The sequence below is a fragment of the Maniola hyperantus genome, chromosome 9 (assembly GCF_902806685.2).
Source record: "Maniola hyperantus chromosome 9, iAphHyp1.2, whole genome shotgun sequence".
NCBI lineage: Eukaryota > Metazoa > Arthropoda > Insecta > Lepidoptera > Nymphalidae > Maniola > Maniola hyperantus.
Window position 1 is genome coordinate 8152340 of NC_048544.1, and position 20935 is coordinate 8173274.

The 20935-nt window shown below is 35.8% G+C and overlaps 2 protein-coding genes across 2 annotated transcripts in view; one reads left to right on the forward strand and one right to left on the reverse strand.

Moving 5' to 3' along the window:
* Positions 1–142: 142 nt before the first annotated feature.
* The window catches only part of LOC117985022 (uncharacterized), an 85668-nt gene continuing 64875 nt past the window's right edge, over positions 143–20935 (reverse strand). The window contains exons 2-3 of the mRNA XM_034971699.2: positions 18622–19580; positions 143–6495 (exon numbers count right to left, since the gene is read on the reverse strand). Of these exons, the coding sequence (XP_034827590.1) occupies positions 5894–6495; positions 18622–19573 (1554 nt within the window). The 5' untranslated portion in view covers positions 19574–19580 and the 3' untranslated portion in view covers positions 143–5893. The remainder of the gene's footprint in view (positions 6496–18621; positions 19581–20935) is intronic.
* On the forward strand, positions 14462–16625 carry LOC138402771 (UDP-glycosyltransferase UGT5-like). The gene is made up of 4 exons (XM_069500777.1): positions 14462–15295; positions 15597–15819; positions 15955–16174; positions 16340–16625. Exons 1-4 carry the CDS (start codon positions 14465–14467, stop codon positions 16623–16625), a joined length of 1560 nt encoding a protein of 519 aa, XP_069356878.1. The 5' UTR covers positions 14462–14464.

A 20935-nucleotide genomic window follows, 5' to 3' on the forward strand; every position in this document is an offset into this window, starting at 1 on the left:
TCTTTTACGAGTACATTGTTTTGTGCAGATAACTTGTCATATAACCCGTATTTGTGATAAAATATTATATAATTATGTAGGTAGGTAGTAGGTACCTATGCATTTACTTATATTAGAGGATATAAATAATTGTAAGTAAATATTTCAAGACAAACAAATTTTATTGATTTTAAAAACAAGAATATCGAAAACAACAACAAAATTACACTAAATAATATACACCTATGCTACAGGATCTACACTACTTAAATTAGGTAGGTAAGCACATAAAATATCTTTCTATTCAGTTTTTTACAATTAACAAGTCTCAGAACTAGGCTATTAATTATGAAATTTTTATTTACACTACAAACATTTTATCGTCAAGGTTTTGCTTAAATTAATTTTACTCATGTAAGCGATATTAGTATGGCCATAGTAGGTATATGGAATAAATAATAGTCATCTTATGGTATGGCCTTCATTATATTTTACGTTTTATATTTTGGAAACTAACACTATACCTACATTACATGATATGATATTATACAAGATGAAATATACTTGTGAAAACTGAGACTAACTCCTGATCTGTCGTATGGTAAAGTTATGTTTGGTACAGTTTATATTAATCTTGATTCACTCACTTATGTTAGGTTCGTGTCTGTAACTAGAATATACAACTATATTTGAAAAAAATAAAGAACAAATATTTTACATATTAATATGAAATATTATTTTTACAAATTATTTTTGACTAGATGATGCCCTCGACTTCGTCCGCGTGGATTTCGATTTTTAAAAATCCCGAGGGAACTCTTTGATTTTCTGGGATAAAAAGTAGCCTATGTCCTTCCCCGGGATGCAAGCTATCGCTGTACCAAATTTTGTCAAAATCGGTTGAACGGATGGGCCGTGAAAGGCTAGCAGACAGACAGACAGACAGACGGACAGACAGACACACTTTCGCATTTATAATATTAGTATGGATGAATTAAGGTCTAGCAAGGACCAAATGTAACGGTCCTGGTTCTGTGTAAAGCTTTATAATCCTTCCAAGTTCCGTGAGAATTCATATGTAGGTACACAAGGCCGACGAAGAATAAAATTGCCAGTATTGTGGACATAAAATGGTGATGATGATGATGACTAAGAAAATATAATATGACGTATGTACCTATATGAATCAAATAACCATATTTGTATATTAATATTATATCCAAATATTTAGAGAATAATGCGACTAGTAACCGAAAATTTAATCATACAAAACATAATAAAAACAAATTTTAAGTCAATTATTTTAGAAAATACAACATTTCAAAAATATTTTATCCAACTCTATAATAATATGTATTTGAAAAATTTTGCAATACATAATACTTATTCGAAAGGAATAAATGAAACAAGAATAAGGTACTTATAGTTTGGCTCGTCTTGGCGGGGGCACTACCGTGCCCCCTGATATAATATTAATAAAATAATAATAAGGTATTACAAGTAAATATTACTTTTTTCGCAGCTTACCTTAAAAATACCCTTTTTTCCAAAAATATACGTTGGTAAACTTAATGAAAAATAACAAATAATATTTTTAGGGTTCCGTACCTCAAAAGGAAAAAGGAACTCTTACAGGATCACTTCTGTCTGTCTATCGTGTCTAGTCAAGAAACCTATAAGGTACTTCCCGTTGACCTAGAATCATGAAATTTGGCAGGTAGGTAAGTAGCCACACGTAAGGGGAAAAATCCGTAAAGTGGTTACATCACCAAAAAAAAATTTTAACGTATTCATGAACAAATATTAGTACTTATTTTCAATTTTCAAAGATAACTATACCAAGTGGGGTATCTAAGGCGGTATCATATGTAAGGGCTTTACCTGTAGGTATATTCTAAAACAGATTTTTATTTATTTTTATGCATAATAGATTTTGATTTCTCGTGCAAAATGTCAAAAATATAAAATTGTAGTACGCAACCCTCGGTGCGCGAGTCTGACGCGCACTTAGCCGGTTTTTTATAAAATAAGTTAATTATTTATTTAATAAATCGATTGTACATAAATATTATCGCCAAAATTAATAATCAATCTACCTATCTGTAATCTGTTGATAAGTTACTTAGCAACATATATTTTACCAAAAGAGGCAAGGACCAAGGTCCATATAATTTTTGACAAATAACATTGTTGCTTATTGGCAGGATAGAAAAAACTTTTATCGATTGCACACGGATAGATTTGATTATTAATTTTGTCCAATAGATTTTAAACATTTAGGTATGATTAAATTAATGAAATACGTAATTACAGTAGGTACCTAGTAAATTCTCTGCTAGATTTATGTATATGAATTAAATATATTTTTTATTTTCTGTGTAATAAAATAAATATTTAAGTATTATTCTATTAAGGTTATATATTATCTGAAACTGACCGACAGCAATCTATAAAAGATTGGTGGCATTTCAACTTCCATTCCAGTCGTTTTCCGTGTAGGTTCAGAATTCCGAAGACTTTAAATAATAATTTCAGTCGTACATTATATACCATTAATTTTTAATTACAATTAAAAAATCTGCTTAGTCAAAATTCGATACATAACGCGTTTTAGTAGTTTAAACAAGTGTCATAAAATACCCATGAAAAATAACAATAAGTCACAATATTGACGTAAATGTAATACACGGCCCGCGTTGACGACGTTTTGTATTCGTAGCGTAGTAGGTCGGGGGTTTGATCCTGGGCCAACTTTTTAGAATTATGTGCGAGTTAAGCAATTATATCACTTGCTTTAACGATGAAGAAAAACATCGTGAGGCAACTTGCATGCCTGAGAGTTCTCCATAATATTCTTAAACGCGTGTGAAGTTTTTCAATCCGCACTTGGCCAGCCCAGCGTGGTGAACTATGACCAGGTTCTCATTATTGGGCCGTCGCTCGATAGGTTGTTAATATTATGATGATGATTGTAGATACTCGTAAATTCGCTCATGAAGTCATATACCTACGTGGTCTCTGCCCAAGATAAAATCTGGACTTGTCTCGTGAAAGTACAACAAAATATTATGAATAAAATTAATTCTTCAATCAATACAACAGAACCTCCAATCTATAATTAATTTCTAATCAAAATATTTAGTATCTACTAATACCTGAAAGAAATAATGCTTGCAAATTATTATCAACATTGATAACGTGCTATTTAAATTAGGTTATAAAAATCAATGTCTGTAATTTGTGCTTTACGATGTGGAGATAGATGTCAATATTTTGTAAAGTTTTCAAAATTCGTTTTGATTCTTTACCGATGTGAATCGATCCAAAGGAAGTTAAATAGGAGTTTTACTAGAAAGTACAATTATTATTTGGTGTGACAAACATTTCAGCAATTTTCGATTAGCTTTTATTGGAAATTTTAATTAAAATGTAAGTATATATAAAGTTAACCTTGATAAACAAAATCAAACAGATTGCTGTTTTTATTACACAATGCAGTTAAACTCAACTAATAATAATCTATGTATAAATTAGGTAGGTATATGCTAGGACAGGAATCCGAGGATTGTTAAGCATAATATAGGGTGCATATAGTTTGAAAAGAAATGTATGTACCTATACAAAGTCACGTAATTTAAAGCTCTATTCACAATGTGACGATTAATAATGGGACCTACGGTAAATTGAATAACTAAATAATGTACATAGGTAAGGACATCGTCTATAAAATAGTCAACTTACATTCATCTGAGTCTAAAAGTAAGTAGGTAAGTATATGCCAAATATAATTTAATAAATTTATTTCATTTACAAGATATTGGTAATCATGTAATTTTAAAGGGTAAAAGAGCAAACAGCACGAATATATTATACCATTGAAAAAAAAATTCAGGCAGGAGAACGTGCGACAGAGGTGAAGGTTCTACGTCTTTTTGTAACGGTTCGATTCTGTCCGAGTCAAAGAATTTTTAAGTACTACTTCGTGTCCGAGTCGACCGGCGCGGCGCGGGGGTGATTATACGTATCTCGCGACAGGCTTGCGACAGGCGTAAACCTCGCGATCATTGCTGTCAAACGTCCGGCTAGAGAGAGAGACAGCAATAGCCACAAAGCAAAATAAGAAGAAGAAGAGAGACAGCAAACGACCTTCCGGATTGCTACTACTGTCGCGTTGCTGTCGCTACTGCAACGTTTTACGTAATCACCCCGCGCCGCCGCCCGGTTCAATCCAGTCCGGAAAATGTTATCTCGTGTGTGTTTCTAGGGAGTTAACGGAAGATACCGTGACGTTTTATCTCATTTTAAGCTTTGGACGGTGGATAGAACCCAAACGTCCTTAAAAAGTTTCGCTTCAAAAAACATTTTTTTAAGTATCACTATTTATTTTACACAGCATTAATAAACATTTCCTATTAAGTAGTTAAGACAAAACAAAACATTTAATTTGACATATTTACGCAAAAAGGATCCAATTCACACAGAGTTTTAATATTCAACTTTAAAGTTCGTACTATAAGTTGAATATCAAACTAACTCTATGTGGGTTAGGTAATTTTTGCGTAAAGACGTTCAATTATTATTAGCAGAAAAAGTAGGTATATATTAGCAGTAAAATATAAGTACCTAGATATTAGGATAACACTAAGAAGTAACTCAAGTAACGTCCTTTTACCTGATCGAACAGAACTATCACGATAATCGCTCATTTTCGCGCCATTCATACATCACTTAAAGCTATTCGCTCAGTAATTTCACAAATCATTTTTACACGTCTTATTGAAACGTATTGCATCTGTGTCTGTGTGATGACTCAATGTTAACTAAAATAGATAAAGTCGTCATTTTTGTGAATTTGATAATAAAAATTTGGTTAATAGTTTTGGAGGATAACTAGGTACTTGTACTTAATACAAATGGTATCAAAATTCAAATTAATTATTACCAGAAGCTTTTGTGATATACCGATACCTATCTTTTTTATCAAATCATGACGTTTTCCCGAAACTTAATTTCCGTAGTAGGTAAACATACACAGACACAATATTACTTACATAACCTTAAATTGAATAGTTAAGGTTAACTAATCTGTAATCAAACCTCTGCTTTGAACTAATATTTAGAATGTACTTAATTACACTTTTCCAATGCCATAAGTATATATTTTTTAAATACAATATTAACAAAATCCCGGCCCGTTTCTCCTCTTAAAATTTATAATCATTACGAAATAAAATAAATAAAATATGATTCCACCCCCTTCTCACGGTATTGCCGCATAATTATACATTAGTATTTCTGCTTTAAGTGCTACTGCTGAGGATAAGTGGGTTTTTGCAGATAAAGCCGTACTTATGCAAAATCTTATCAGGGGCTTGGTGCCCCTGATATACCTAATTAGTGGTAATAAAATCTCGGAAACAAAAAAGTATTCGTGCAAATAAATCCATATTTTAAAATATGTATGAAATATTTAACAAGTGTGTACTGTAGATATCTTTCCCGTCTTCACGTATGGTGCTGAAGCGTGGATAGGTAGTACTGAGGAACGGCCTCGTCCACAAAGTCGCTTAGCGAGCGATGGAGGGGGCTATGTTAGGAGTTTCCCTGTGAGATAAGATCTGAAATGATGCGATCCGCAGAAGAACCAAGATCACTGACATAGCTCAATCCATTACCAAGTTGAAGTGGCAGTGGGCAGACCATGGGGCCGAAAAGTCCTAGAGTGGAGAGCGTGGGGAAGAAAACGTAGTGTATAGGGCGCCGCTCGTCCAGCGCGATGGCCCGACAATATAAAGAGGTTGACGGGAGATGACGAAGGCTGAGGACCGGCTGTGGTGGTTCTCGTTAGGGAAGACCTATATCCAACAGTGGACAGGCTGATGACGTATGAAGTAAAAAATGCCACTCTGTAATCCTAAACCACTTGAACCGTGGCGAAGGCACTAAACGTAACTTTCTTTGGTGGTTCCGCACTGCAAGTCCTTACAACAGATCGTTTAGATCCGTCGTGCATATTCACCTTCAATACTGGTTTTAAATTCGCTACATCTCCGTGAGATTGTGCTTTGAACCTGCCAATAGTGTTGCCATTACCTAAATCTCTTAATTTATTCGTCAAACCTGTTATTCTATTCGAGATATTTGTATAATTTGTTTTCTTCTCAATCTGTTTTTTGGGTTCACTAAGTTTCATTGGGATTTCTAGATGTTGTAGCGATGCATACTTTCTGTGGTCTGTGCTAAGGTTTCTCTTGATATCTGTATTGGGACGAGGTAATCTTGGTGGTCTTTGGAGGAAGTTGTTTGGTCTGAAGGGCAGCGCCAGCGGGGTAAGTTTTGGCTTGGTTTCACTCGTCAAGCGAAAATATTGCGGCGCTGGTTCGAGTCTTTGGGGTTTTTTGAGTGTGAGGGCCATCGCTATTTTAGTAGGACGCGCGAGGCTGTCGAAGGCTCTCGTGGAGAACTGTGACCGACTGCTACCCCATTCTTCTCTGTCCGATTCATAGCCGCTGTTCACTGAAAATAAAAAAATATGATTTTAGAGATATCAAATTAACCCTACAAGTTATATAAAAGGCAAATCCCTTTTATTTGTGACCGCAAAACTAAGTTTGTTTGTCAAGATCATTGCTGTTTTTGGAACTATAGATATATTAATTCTGGGCAAATTATGTTTATATGACTATTTCCAAGCTACGGAACCCTCAGTGGGCCAAACTGGCGCACTTGGCTGGTTTTTATATCACACTATTATTATAAAGCCAAAGGTTTGCATGTGTGTGTGTTTGTAACTATTTCACGCAAAAAGTATTCGATGGATTTGGCTGTTAAATGGAGATTGATTATACCCTGGATTACACATAGGTAAGCTAAGCTACTTTTAACCCGGAAAATCAAAGAGTCCCATGGGATTTTTAAAGAAACGCGAACGAAATCGCGGGCTTTGGCTAGTTGTACATAATTATTTGTTTATAAGAATGCAACTGAAATAAAATTCACGTAGCAAGTTACATCAGGTGTCTCATCTTGTTAAGTCGGTCCACGCAGTCTTCCGCGCTCCTATCCATACAAATCGACAATTCAGCATGTAAGTATTTATCTGACCTAGAAGTTTGTGCAAGGCTATATTTGCAGGAAAATGTCAAACCTTCAATACAGGTCAAAATGTTTTTGTATTCTAAGTTAATAAATATCCCTATAAAAATTAGATGAGTAAGTATGGTACTACTTAAGTAATTTTAGGGTGTTTCAGGTCAGATAATAAAGTTTATCAAATTGCTTCGATTGAATTTAGTAAGATCATAGACATCTTTAGATCAAAATTTAGGATGTAACATAAAAATATGCTAATAATAATAATTTCAAGAAAGTGGTCAGCCGCCGAATCCAACTCGGTTGGGCAGCGTTCAGGAAGCTTCGAGATGTCTTCTTGTCCGAAATTCCTCAGTAGGTATACTTGAAGACCAAATTCTTCGAACAGTGCAGGGTATTGCCAGTGATGACATGGATCCGAGACATGTCCACTAACTATGATGGGCCTCATACGAAAGCACAGAGTCACTCAGCGGGCGATAGAGAGCTATGTTTGGAGTTTCTCTACGAAATGAGGAGATCCGTAGGAGAACTAGAGTAACCAAAATAGCTCAACGGGTTGCGAAGCTGAAGTGGCAATGGGCAGGTCACATAGTTCGGAAAACCGATAGATGTTGGGGTCCCAAGGTGCTGGAATGGCGAACTCGCAGCGGAAGACAAGAGACTTATGTTTAGCAGTGGACGTCTATCTAACAAAATTAATCTTATAAAAGTGAAATATGCTTATGGGCTTAAGTTGAGGTAAGTTCCTACATATAATTGCGTAGTTAACTAAATCTCAATTGACATAATATTTTCGTACAGTTAAAATGTTAGGTACACCTAAAGCCTCAGAGCAAAGTGAACTATAGTGAGGGAACACTCCGTTTGATCCTGAATCGACGATAAGTAATATGTCAAATGATAAGTAATATGTCATAATATGGCTATGAGTGACTATGTGCTACGGAAGCTTTGATAGCCTAGTGGTTAGGACGTCCGCCTGCTAATCGGTGGTCGGGGGTTCGATCCCGGGCACGCACCTCTAATTTTTCGGAGTTATGTGCGTTTTAGGTAATTGAATATCACTTGCTTTAACGGTGAAAGAAAACATCGTGAGGAAACCTGCATACCTGAGTTCTCCATAATGTTCTCAAAAGTGTGTGTAGTCTACCAATTCGCCTTGGCCAGCGTGGTAGACTATGGCCAAAACCAGTGTCCTAACAGCCCATACAAATCTTTTTTCTTCGTGAAAAATAGTTCGTCACTTTGCAGTAGATGGCGCTACTTCGGAGAATTATTTCTTCGGTGAACTTCAGATGTTATTAGTCTGTGTTCTGTGATTTTGTTTCCTTTTGTGATCCGTGAATGTGTTCTGTTTGTGTTTTTATGATAAATTCTACGATTTTGCTTGCTCCCTGGACTCCGACGGCTTCGTTTTTCTCACTGGACTTACGCGCAAACCCCTGGACACTGATCTGCCAAACGATTTGGACTATAGCTGCTTGTGAGAGAGGTTATTTTGTTGTGTGCCGAGATACGGTAAAACTCGTAAGTAATCAACTTATAAATTATTATTTAAAGCAAAGACTAATTATTAGTCTTCGTCGCCTTCGTGTCTATGCTAAAAACTGATGCAGATTTCCTCACGAAAAGAGGAGTTTTAATAGTGTTATGAAACGTTTGATGTATTAAAAACTTGAGTCCATCGGTTAAGCTACTGGTGGTTAGGGCTTCATAGTAAGGTAGCTCCACACTATATTTGCTGTCTTGAGTACGTCTCCTTCTGTATCTGACCTTTGGTCTAATAAAAGCTTCATTAAATGTTGCTCTTCATTATTTATATTATAAACTAGCTTATGCTCGCGACTTCGTCCGCGTGGATTACACAAATTTCAAACCCCTCTTGGACTACACAAATTTCAAACCTCTCTTTCACCCCTTTAGGGGTTGAATTTTCAAAAATCCTTTAGCGGATGCCTACGTCATAATAGCTACCTGCATGCCAAATTTCAGTCCGATCCGTCCAGTAGTTTGAGCTGTGCGTTGATAGATCAGTCAGTCACTTTTCCCTTTTATATATTTAGATAATATGTAATTTTGGATGTTTGTTACCACATCACAATTAAAGAAACAATTTGGATTAGGTTAATTAGCAACCGAGATGGTATATTATGCGGTATGCACCAATTCTAAAGTCCTCGCAGACAAAGTCATAAACAGAAGCTGGTAGTAATACTCATTGATTTATGCAACGGTATGTGGTCAGTTCTCACAATTTTTTTTCAGGCAAAGATGGTACAATTCTATATTCATTTCTCAATCCTGAAAAAGAAATGGATCTGTACCTTGCGTGGACTCGAGCTGTTGGACTAGACACATCTTTGGATCCTCACTATGTGTATCGAAACCGACGAGTGTGCCATGCTTATTTTGAATTGAAGTTTCAGATTAAGACGAAGGTGATATAATTAAAATGTTGGCATTTAATCTATTTAATAAAAGAAATTATAAAAAACTGTCTAATCGCTACACTGTTGTTTTATTTGCCTAAAGTAATTCAAATTCCACTGTCTCCAAAGTAATTTCTAAAAGTCAAATCAATTAATATTTGATTTTTGGAAATTACTTTGGGGAATAATATTATTTAAGAAATATCCTGAGGAGCGCGATTTGTTCGGCTTTAGGGATGTCACATATCGCTAGATGGCGCTATGCAATCAATCTGAGTGTTAACTCTATACCCTATATTCAATGTACTCTGTGGCCAAAACCTTCTTACTCTGAGCGAGACCCGTGCTCTGCAGTGAGCCGGCGATGGGTTGATCATGATGATGATGATGAGTGACGTGAAATCAAAGAAAAATAGGCGATTTATAGGCTACCATAGCGTCAAATGTCGGAATATTTGACGCCTGCCAGTGACGTCGAAGCCTCGAGCTACGTTTTGTTACAAGTTTCTCTGTCGTGAACTGTGCTTGAAGATGGCTTGAAGTCTAAATTATCTGATCTCTGATATATGTCTGCACTATTGTGGGTACTCTAAGTAACGTCATATTACAAAGACGTCATGCAGTTAATTAAGTTAATATTACAAATACTTGACAATTTTTAAAATTATTGCTTAATTTATGCAAGATATGGACCTTTCGGCGAAATGGCGAGGCTAAGCTCATTCTTTGTGCAGGCGATACGATGGCGCTATTTTCGGGGTCACCGTTTAGCATGTAGGTATTTTATGATTTATTTATCTGTATTTAAAATTCAAAGTCCTGACTGACTTCTATAATTATATCAACGCACAGCCTAAACCACTAGTCCTAGAGAGAGACAAAATAATAAATAATAAACAAATGAATTTTATTTCAGGCAATAGAATAACCCATAACAAACTATTAAACGTAAAACAGAAACAATTATATGAAGCAGATATAATACCTACTTAAATTAAATTAGAAACAAAAATAAAAGTTCAATAATCTAAGTTAGGTACTAATAGTAATTACATAGGTTCCGTCTTATTACATAATTACAATCACACCTAACAATATTGTAATATTCATTGACACAGATAAGCATTATTGCTCATTGAGTTACAACAGGAAGCCAATGCACGAGTACCGATAGGTGCAACTGCAAAGTGAACTGCGCGGGAATCAAACCCGCCCTTCATGGTTGGATTGTGTCACAGATATCTTGTTACCCACTGAGGTCATGAGGGGTAATGTTACAGTAATGATATGCTTAAGGCACCAACCCGTTAATATAACATACACTTTATATCTAAGTAAGTAAACCAGTCGACATGGCTCGACGTGGCACCCGGTAGGCTTAGGTATCTATCTATTCAGTACTTCAGGAGACAATTTGTCCTAAACGATGATTTAACCCGCACTGAAGTCCACTACAATAGAAATTATACCTACCTACCTAGCTATTCCATATAACAAAATAAAGGCTGCCATACCATAATAATATATTCTTTTGACGACCTCCCTGGCGCAGTGGTAAGTGCTGTGGTCTTATTAGTGGGAGGTCCCGGGTTCGATTTCTGGCAGGGATTAGGAATTTTATAATTTCTAAATTTCTGGTCTGGTCTGGTAAGAGGCTGCGGCCGTGGCTAGTTACCACCCTACCGACAAAGCCGTGCCGCCAAGCGATTTAGCGTTCCGGTTCGATGCCGTGTAGAAACCAAAGGGGCATGGGTTTATTAAAAAAACTGCCACACCTCTTCCAGGTTAGTCCGCTTCGATATTAGAGTGCATCGTCACTTACCACCAGGTGAGATTGCAGTCAAGGGCTAACTTGTATCTGAATTTTAAAAAATCGGTCGATATTTTTTAAAAGCGAATAGTCAAAAATTAGGTAATCATTCTTTTTCTTCTAATATCATTGGTAATCATTTATTTATTAAAAAATAAAAAGATAGCCTCTTTATTACCTACTAACTGCACCCGGCATGCGTTGCCATTGCAACGCACGTAAAGTAAAAAACCGGCCAAGTGCGAGTCAGACTCGCGCACCGAGGGTTTCGTACTACAGAAGAAGTAAAGCAGTAAGAATGTATGTATGTATATACTTTATTGCACCACAGAAACACAAATGACAGGTTACAAAAAGAAATCTTAATAAGTAGGTACAAAAAGGCGGTCTTATCGCTAAATAGCGATCTCTTCCGCAAATAAAGAATCTTTGAATCTTTGAATCTTTGAATCTTCCAGACAACCTTAACGCTGAAACCAGAATCACTTTTGTTAACGAACCGTAACAAAAATATTCATATGTAGCTGTAGATCCTGTTGGGTAATAACCTAACTTAGTTCAAACGTAGCGATTTTGAGGTACTTATTTTCCCACTATTTCCCCATATCTACCATCTCACCCAATTCTAACCCATCTCCTCTACCTTCCCTCATCTCCCTCCCTTCTCCCCCACCTCCCCTCTCATCTAATACGTTTCATTTTTACGATAGAGCAATCGAGCAAACCTACCTATGCTAATTAGCTTGTCAGATTCTCGAGACCACATAGATTTGATCGCATCTCAAACACACGTGACGAGTCAAACAATTTGTGTTTATTTAAATGATTTGTGTGTGGTTCGTGCAAGTATTACTTAACTAGGAGGCCCTCTGAGGATTGTGGGACATACCTACCTGATGATGAAAAAACCACTTCAATGCTACGTCGTAACTTTAATGAGATTGATTTATTTATCTGCTTCGTTAAATTCCTACGTTTCTATTTTAAAGGACAATAATTGCACTTTACGAGACATTAAACCGCGGTTAATAGCTTCATCTAGTGACATCTGGTTCATTTTTTGCGCAAAGGATCAGCCTGGCTATCCAACGCGGAAAGGCAGCCAGTATATTCTTGGCACCATTCCACGCGGGCATGATATGTGCAGTAGGTAATTAGATAAGTCTAGCTTTAAGTTTAATTGTAATATCTTCACTTGACTTGACTGGGATCAGTTTTTAAAATATCAATAGGGAGGTAGCTACTAGCTACTTAATACTATCCTATGGCAATGCTACTAAATTATTACTGATGCTACGTGTAATCACTATAAGCGGGGCAGTAACAGGAAATATTCATCGATGTTTTCACCGATTTTGCAGTCTACATAATATTAGGTATATGCATATAATGCTTTTACTGGATGGGTAGATACCTACTCAGGTGAGTAGGTATACCTATATTTAAAAACAGGCCTAGTTAGGTACTTTAGTAATGAAATGTTTTTAGTGTACCTAGTTACTAAGCTAGGCAAATCTCTACATTAATTTATATTTCTTTGTAATTATTTATGCATGATGAACAAATTAACAGCGCAGTTTGTCAAACCGCTTTATTAAAGTGGTAGCGGTGTTTAAGCTTTAAGTATCCACCAACTGCATGGTGGCTCAATCAGCCTGTTAGGCCCTATCGCCAGAGTGAACTAGAGTGAGGGAACTCTCGCTTTGATCGAGAGTCGACGATATTACTTACCTCAAATTTAGGCTATGGGCACGGTAATGTTAATATTACCGTGCTATGGATGACGTGAAATCAAAGAAAAATAGGCGGTTAATAGGCATCAAATGTAGAAGCATTTGATACAGTGGACAGGGGCGTGCAGGTCACAGAGGCATAAATGCACTGCTTACCTCAAGTTGTAACAACTCAATGCATATTTTTCATTATGACCTGCCAATAAATAGGTTCCTAGCTAACTAATGCCTACCCTGGCTTCAAACCTGTGCACGCCACTGAGTCAGTGGACCAAATAAACCGGCCAAGTGTGAGTCAGACTCGCGCACTGAGGGTTCCGTACTACAATCGTATTTTATCGACATTTTGGTTCTAGGTCAACAGGAAGTACCCTGTACATTTCTTGACAGACAGACAGACGGACATACGGACAGACGGACCGGCAGACAACAAAGTGATCCGTTCCGTGAAAGTGATAAGGGTTCCGTTTTTCCTTTTGAGGTACGGAACCCTAAAAATTGCAATTTTTGTTGCCAACCCGTCGACAACATGCACACTGACAGAAAAATAGTATAATTCCACATGAGCCAATAATAGAAAAGTATAAAAAATGCACATAATCCTTAGATCGATAGTTCCATACTTATGATTTCGCAACATTCGATTTGGTCAATTTGTCAAGCAGAACCCACCCGGACCCATTTAAAAGAACGATATCGTCGATCTACGTGTTTAAGTGAAGGTCGCGGATGCAATCACTTTCGTAAAGGTTGTTCACTCCTGCGCCAAAATAGTAGCATCCTTCGCATCTTCTGACGAAATGTCTCTTTACGTTTAAAGCTTAGGTAAAATGAGTGAGAAGAATACGTGTTCGGACTAATGCGCTAATGGTCCGGCTCCACTATCGGGAATTAGCAAATGATTCGTGATATTGCAAATTGTGTGGCCGGCTGCATTCGTAGATCCGTATCGTATCGCACATTCGCGCTAAGCCAAATAGGTAGTGCGAATATAGGTTTTTAAAATCCCGTGGGAAGTTATTGTTTTTCTGAGATATATTTAATACACCATAATATATTTGCTCTCACAGAATGTCGCGTCTGCCGGACGGTTGATTTGCCAAACTTAAGTACCTACCTATTTAAAATTTGCTAAACACAAAACATTGGCCGTATTTCGAATAGTTACTGTTGACGTTACTCTGCGGTGATGCTGCGAAAATGGGAAGCTTTTATATATATTGAGTTTAAGTACCTACTTGTTTGTGCTAAAAAATTAATGAGTCATTTATCACGTTGTGAAAAATGGGAAATTTTATCAGTATAAAAATCATTTCAAAATCAACCTACTTAATTACCGATAAAACATTGATAGGGCATCCGACATCGATACCGAATATGACAAACCTAATTTCACCAGTTGTGCATTTAATATCAACATGGCAATAACTACGGCTACTATTTTCACATTATTCGTGTTAGTGTTCCCCGTAATCAGATGCGCACGGATATTAGTATACGTGGCTACACCATCAATCAGCCACCAAGTGGTTTTCCGTCCCCTTACACAAGCGTTAGCTGCACGTGGCCATGAAGTCATCGTTGTCACTCCTAATCCAGCATTCTCAAAAGATAACGCTCCAGCAAATCTGACAGAAATCGATGTCCATGACGTATCATACCAAAATTGGGAAGAAATATTTATCTACCACAGAGGGGTCAAAGAAGATTTCGTGGAGGAAGTGATATTGATGTTCAAAAAATTTGCACTAATCTTTGATGCACAACTAGCAACACCCGGTGTGCAGGAGATTTTAAGTAAAGACAAAAGCTATTTCGATATAATGCTGCTCGAATCCTGTAATCGCCCGCTCCTGGGGCTAGTTCAAAAATTTGACGCACCAGTTATATTAATTAGTTCCCTGGGAGCGGTTCCAGCACAATATAGTGCTTTAGGCGCACCTGTGCATCCGCTGTTGTATCCATCGCCCGGACGACAAAAATTATACAATCTATCGCTATTTGAAAAGGGCGTAGAAATTTTTAACAATGTCGTGTTAGATTACTTGATTTCGAGCGCAGAAGATTTTGATTTAAGTATAATAAGGAAGAATTTTGGTGACAATGTCCCCGGATTTGAGATATTAGCCAAGAAAATTGTCATGATGTTTCTTAATGAACATCCGATTTGGGCAGACAATCGTCCCGTTCCTCCAAACATTATTTATATCGGCGGTATACATCAACCACCGGAAAAAGACCTACCCAAGGTAAGAGAACATTTTCTATTCGCACATTGTTTCTCATTTTTCACTAACAAAAATTAAAATCATATTCGAATACTTATAATTTAGTTTAGTTGTGATAAAAGTGCAAAAGCTTTTTGAAAATATCAAGTACCTATCTACTTGATCTTTGAAAATTCGTATTTTTAACTCCTGCTACCATAAGAGGAAAACGCAAAGATTGAAGTGAAGTAAAGTATATTGTCATAAAAATGATCAAAGAAATTGTTGATAAGACTGTGAATTGTCCACCCCTGAGTTATTTGTTGTTTTTTTTTGTGAACAGGATCTTGATAACTATTTAAATTCTTCGAAGCACGGTGTGATATATGTTAGCTTTGGCACCAATGTTTTGCCATCTCAGCTTCCTGCAGAAAAAATTGAAATTATGACGAAAGTTTTCTCTCAAGTGCCTTATGATATTTTATGGAAATATGACAAAGATATTCTCCCAGGCCAGTCAAAGAACATAAAACTATCTAACTGGTTGCCTCAATCGGATCTTTTAAGTAAGTAAGTTAGTATTTACTTGTGACCTCAATTTGCTTTTGGTTTTGATGATTTTGCATAGAACTTAAAAATAAAACTTAACTTCGAAAGTATTTCAACGAGTTGAGCCGAAGTTATTTTTCTGTTTGTTTCAGAACATCCCAAAGTCAAATTATTTATAACCCAAGGGGGTTTGCAATCAACTGACGAAGCTATTAATGCTGCGGTACCTGTAATTGGTATTCCGATGTCAGGTGACCAATGGTATAATATCCAGAAGTATGTCCATCATGGGATAGGCTTGCAGCTAGATATGGTGACATTGACTGAGAAAGATTTTAACGAAACGGTCAACAGAGTAATTCTGGATAAAAGGTAAAAATATTCAGATTAAGTTTTTTTTGAGTTAGCTTTACTTTTACAATTGACAAAAATGTTTTATCATTGTGATATCTTAAAGTGAAAGCTTTCTATTTCTTGTCTCTCAAGTCTCATTACGATCAAAAAGATCATTTTATAAGCAAACTATATCTTTTTAAGTTTCAAGAACAACATGTTACGACTAAGGATAATCATGAGAGAACGACCGATAAAACCTTTGGACCATGCAGTATGGTGGACGGAGCATATCATAAAGTATGGTGGAAGTCACCTCCGGGCACCAGCGGCTAACATGTCATGGCTTGAATACTATGAGGTCAAGCTGGTGTTTATAGTGATGAGCATTCTAATAATAATTATAGGAGTGCTGTTTTGGATCGTGAAATCAGTTTTTAAATTCATATTCAACTTTTATAAGATTAACATAAAATTAAAGGAGCATTAGAACTGATGATCAAATTTGCATTATAATCAGTTCATTCATAAGCACTTGTAAAAAGTTTACTTGTAAAAGTGCATGTTTTGGAAAATATTGATAACTAACTATTGTATGTGTACTACGTAATTTATCATTTAAACGTTACCTAGTGTTGCTAAAACTATCTGGCTCTACAATTCCGCTCAAAGAAAATGAAAATTGAAGCTATTTGAGACAATATGTATGTCAATTAACTAAATTGAAATCGTATGGTTACGTACATTAGTTTTTATATGGTTTACTTGGGTACATTATTTTTTACATTATTTCTACGTCTGTTAATTTTCGTTCTCGTTGTACTCATTTTTTTATACTGCCGATATCAATAACTAGCTGATGCCTGCGACTTCGTCCGCGTGGAATTAGGTTTTTAAAAATCTCGTGGGAACTCTTTGATTTTCCGGGATAAAAAGTAGCCTATGTCACTCTCCAGGTCTTTATCTATAACCCATGAAATCCGTTTCACCGTTGCGACGTGATTGAAGGACAAACCAACAAACCAATAAACCAACAAACAAACACACTTTCGCATTTATAATAAGGGTACTGATATAACAATTATTTAATATTATATTCTGACTTTTTAAATTAAATTTAAATGACTATAATTAATGTAATCGATCATCATTCTCTATATTGGGTACCAATTAATAAGTAGGCAATATTTTTTAGATTAGATATGATATTAGTTAGTCTTTATATGATTATGATGATTTAGGTAAGTGGAAATAAATCAATAAGTAGGATCTTCACTTGCAAATTTGTATGATTGCTTACCCCACCTTGGTGTTTTATTATAATTTTCTTATCTTAATTACTTTATTAGCAGTGGTTATTCATCAGTACCATTATTATAATTATCAGTACCATTATTATAAATGCGAAAGTGTGTATGTTTGTTGGTTTATTGGTTTGTTGGTTTGTCCTTCAATCACATCGCAACGGTGCAACGGATTGACGTGATATTTTGCATGGGTATAGATAAAGACCTGGAGAGTGACATAGGCTACATTTTATCGTGGAAAATCAAAGAGTTCCCACGGGATTTTTAAAAAACCAAATTCCGCGCAGACGAAGTCGCGGACATCAACTAGTTATTCATAAAGAAGAAGAAGAGTAAGGAGATTTACTAACTACCATTGGACTAAAACTAGTTGCAGGTATTTATTATGTGATCGTCAGCAAAGCTACGTTGTGGTTGAATTTATACTTTTCTTCCGCTTAGTTGCGGCAATTGCGGCAGACTCCGTAACCCATGATTACTTCGATTATCATCAATTACGCGATATTTATTTCAACTGCTCTCTTTAAAGGAAAAGAATCATTAGTTTATTGTTTCCTGTATAAGATAAATCTTTTCATTTACCTAAAGTTTAAAGATTTTTTTAAAGATTGGCTATTGTATACAATCTCTAAAGTAAAAGGATAAACGTACTTATTGCTATTTCTTTCATAATGCTCGACGCTGTAGAAAAGAGAAGTAATCGTCAATTTATTTCATTTTAGAGATTGAGTACTCTATTGAGTTAGCCACATTGAAATATATTTTTTATAAAGATATTTGGTTAGTAGGTAATCACATGATTTGAAGGTTTTTGGTATTCGCTAAAATTATCATTAGCTAAAATATGTCGAAGCTGTGGTAGCCTAGTGGTTAGGACGTCCGCCTTCCAATCGGAGGTCGGGGGTTCGATCCCGGGCACGCACCTCTAACTTTTCGGAGTTTGTGCGTTTTTAAGTAATTAAAATATCACTTGCTCTAACAGTGAAGGAAAACATCGTGAGGAAACCTGCATGCCTGAGAGTTCTCCATAATGTTCTCAAAGGTGTGTGAAGTCTACCAATCCGCACTTGGCCAGTGTGGTAGACTATGGCCAAACCCCTTCCCACTCTGAGAGGATATCGCCATACAGTATTACATAAGCTTTGAAGAAGAATTTAAAAATAAATAAAATTTCCTTACCTTTATTGCTGACCGTCCACAAGTTGCTGTTTGGACTTGACTTTTTAGATTTATTATCTTTAAACATTAGTATATCGGGCACTTTGTTTTGCTTATTTTCTTTCGGTATTACATCCGGCGATCTTTCTACATTTACCCTCACAAACTCTCCTTTAAGAACTTTTGGAGTTTCTTTATTAATTGGTAATAGAGGTGGCGGCGGAGCTTTAGCTTTCTTATGGAACAGTCGCTTCTTTTCAGGTTTACTTGGTATTTCAATATCAGTGTAAATCACACTGTCTATTTCACCCACCTCCCTTTCATTTCTTAGCCCCATCAGACTCAACGGTTGGTCGAAACGCGCACCACCTTTTTGATGTACAGACAAATGAGTTACCCCATCGTTATCAGTAGTTTGCATTAAGTCGAAGTCAGAACGTGGCTTATCATATTGGTTATAATCATCAGTACTATTTATTCTGTACGAGTCGGCGTTTTTCTTTTTCGAAAATAATGTATCGTTGCTAGAGTAAGCAGTCGAATTTCTCGTTAATCTATTTCGCATTTTGAAATATTTATAGGTAAAATATATTCTCTTAAAATCTTGCTCGTTTTTAAACCTTAGAGCGATCGCTTCTTTGTTTGGACTTTTATTTATGTAAAAGACTAGTGTGTTTTCACAATTTGGATAGTTATCAATATTAGCACAGTCGGCAATATCGTCTATGTAAATGTTTTCGTGCTTGGCAGCCTTTGTATCCTTGATGAGTTTATGTATGTCATCTTCATTACTTTCATCTTTTGTTATTAATTGTAGTTGGTCTTTCTCATTGAATCCAACGACGATGTTGTAATTGTGTGCAGCAGGTTTGCTTACGCTTCCTATATCTAACTGTTGGTTAGAATTGTGGAGCTTTTGTCGGATAATTATAGATGCTAAACCTCCGCTTCGACTCCCTTTCTTGACAGTCATTATATACCTGTAAAAAAGAAAAAAATATATGTAAGTAGGTATTTAAATTCTGTTTAATATTACCATTTAAAAATAATTGAGGCGAAAAGTTTGATGTAGAATATTTATCTCAAATACACTTAAAACTTAAATTTGTTAGTATGTATGTAAAACCATTTCTCGAGTCTACTAAAATTATTTAAATGACCTGAGTTTGTTCGCTTAACTTAATAAATTTCTATTTTATCGATTCTGAACGGTAACTTGTTAATAATTTATAATCGACTGCATTCATGAGACTCACTTTCCCTATCTGCCTAATGCTTACGACTATAGTCTATCGCTTGGCAATTATATGCAAACGTATTAAGATTATAATATCACGAATATTTTTAATAAGCATAGGATATTCCAAATAACAGATTTCTTGGTTGATTAAGTAGACGGAGATAATGACAGGTCAAAAAAGACATATTATGCATGACATGTATAAAATTTTATGTTTATTAGCTTGTAGATGATTTGTTCTAAAATTGGCTTGCATAGTTTCAGGGTTAAAGACATCAATAAAATACAATTTTACAATATATCGGATATATTTAGTTGAAGATAAACTTTAGTAATGGCAACTCTAGTCGCATAGTACTTAGTTACTTACTAGTTACTTATGCATTATGTTGGGTTCGCATTTTACAATGTTTATTATATTATGTTTAACATGTTAGCTTGATATTAACTTGCAAGTCAGTAACTTTAGAATATGTAGGTAAGTTAGTAGATATTATTCGTCCGTGGTTCCGACATTAATAATAATAATTCGTCCTACCCTAGTTAATTTTAATGTTATGTTTGAAACTAACCGATTCATTTAGGCTGAATTCATAGGACACCTCTGACTCCATACAAGTGAACTGATTTAATTACCCATAACTACTACCAAACACGGGTCTGTCCGCACACAATTTGATAATGGTAACGGTAGGTAAGGGTCGAGGTATGAGTGAAGCCAATCAAGCGGGATAAGGACAACGCTAAGCAACATCATTCAATCAATGCTCTCATAACGCAAGTAAGAACAGTGTGACACCAGCGGCAGTGCGAAATTAGTGTTCCATTACATGCCGGCGACAATAAATTAGCGAGGGGGGAGGAGTGTCACTTCATTACGTAGTAATTATTAGTATTTTGAGTCTATAGTTATGACTCATGACGCTGACATAATTCTGTGTCGTTTTAACTGAAACTTAAGTCAGAGTCAAGTCAAAGCACAGATTCCAGTGGAAGCATTCTAGATAGCTGCATAATAATAAAGTTAGAAAGCATATTCAGCTCTATACATAGATGAACAATACATTGTCAGGCGTGAGAAGAAAGAATAAGCTT

Coding starts and splice junctions, on each gene's coding strand:
- LOC138402771 (XM_069500777.1), top strand. CDS start 14,465: ATGGCAATAACTACGGCTACTATTTTCACATTATTCGTGTTAGTGTTC. Junction 15,820..15,954: donor GCCTCAATCGGATCTTTTAA/GTAAGTAAGTTA, acceptor TGTTTGTTTCAG/AACATCCCAAAGTCAAATTA. Junction 16,175..16,339: donor AGAGTAATTCTGGATAAAAG/GTAAAAATATTC, acceptor TATCTTTTTAAG/TTTCAAGAACAACATGTTAC.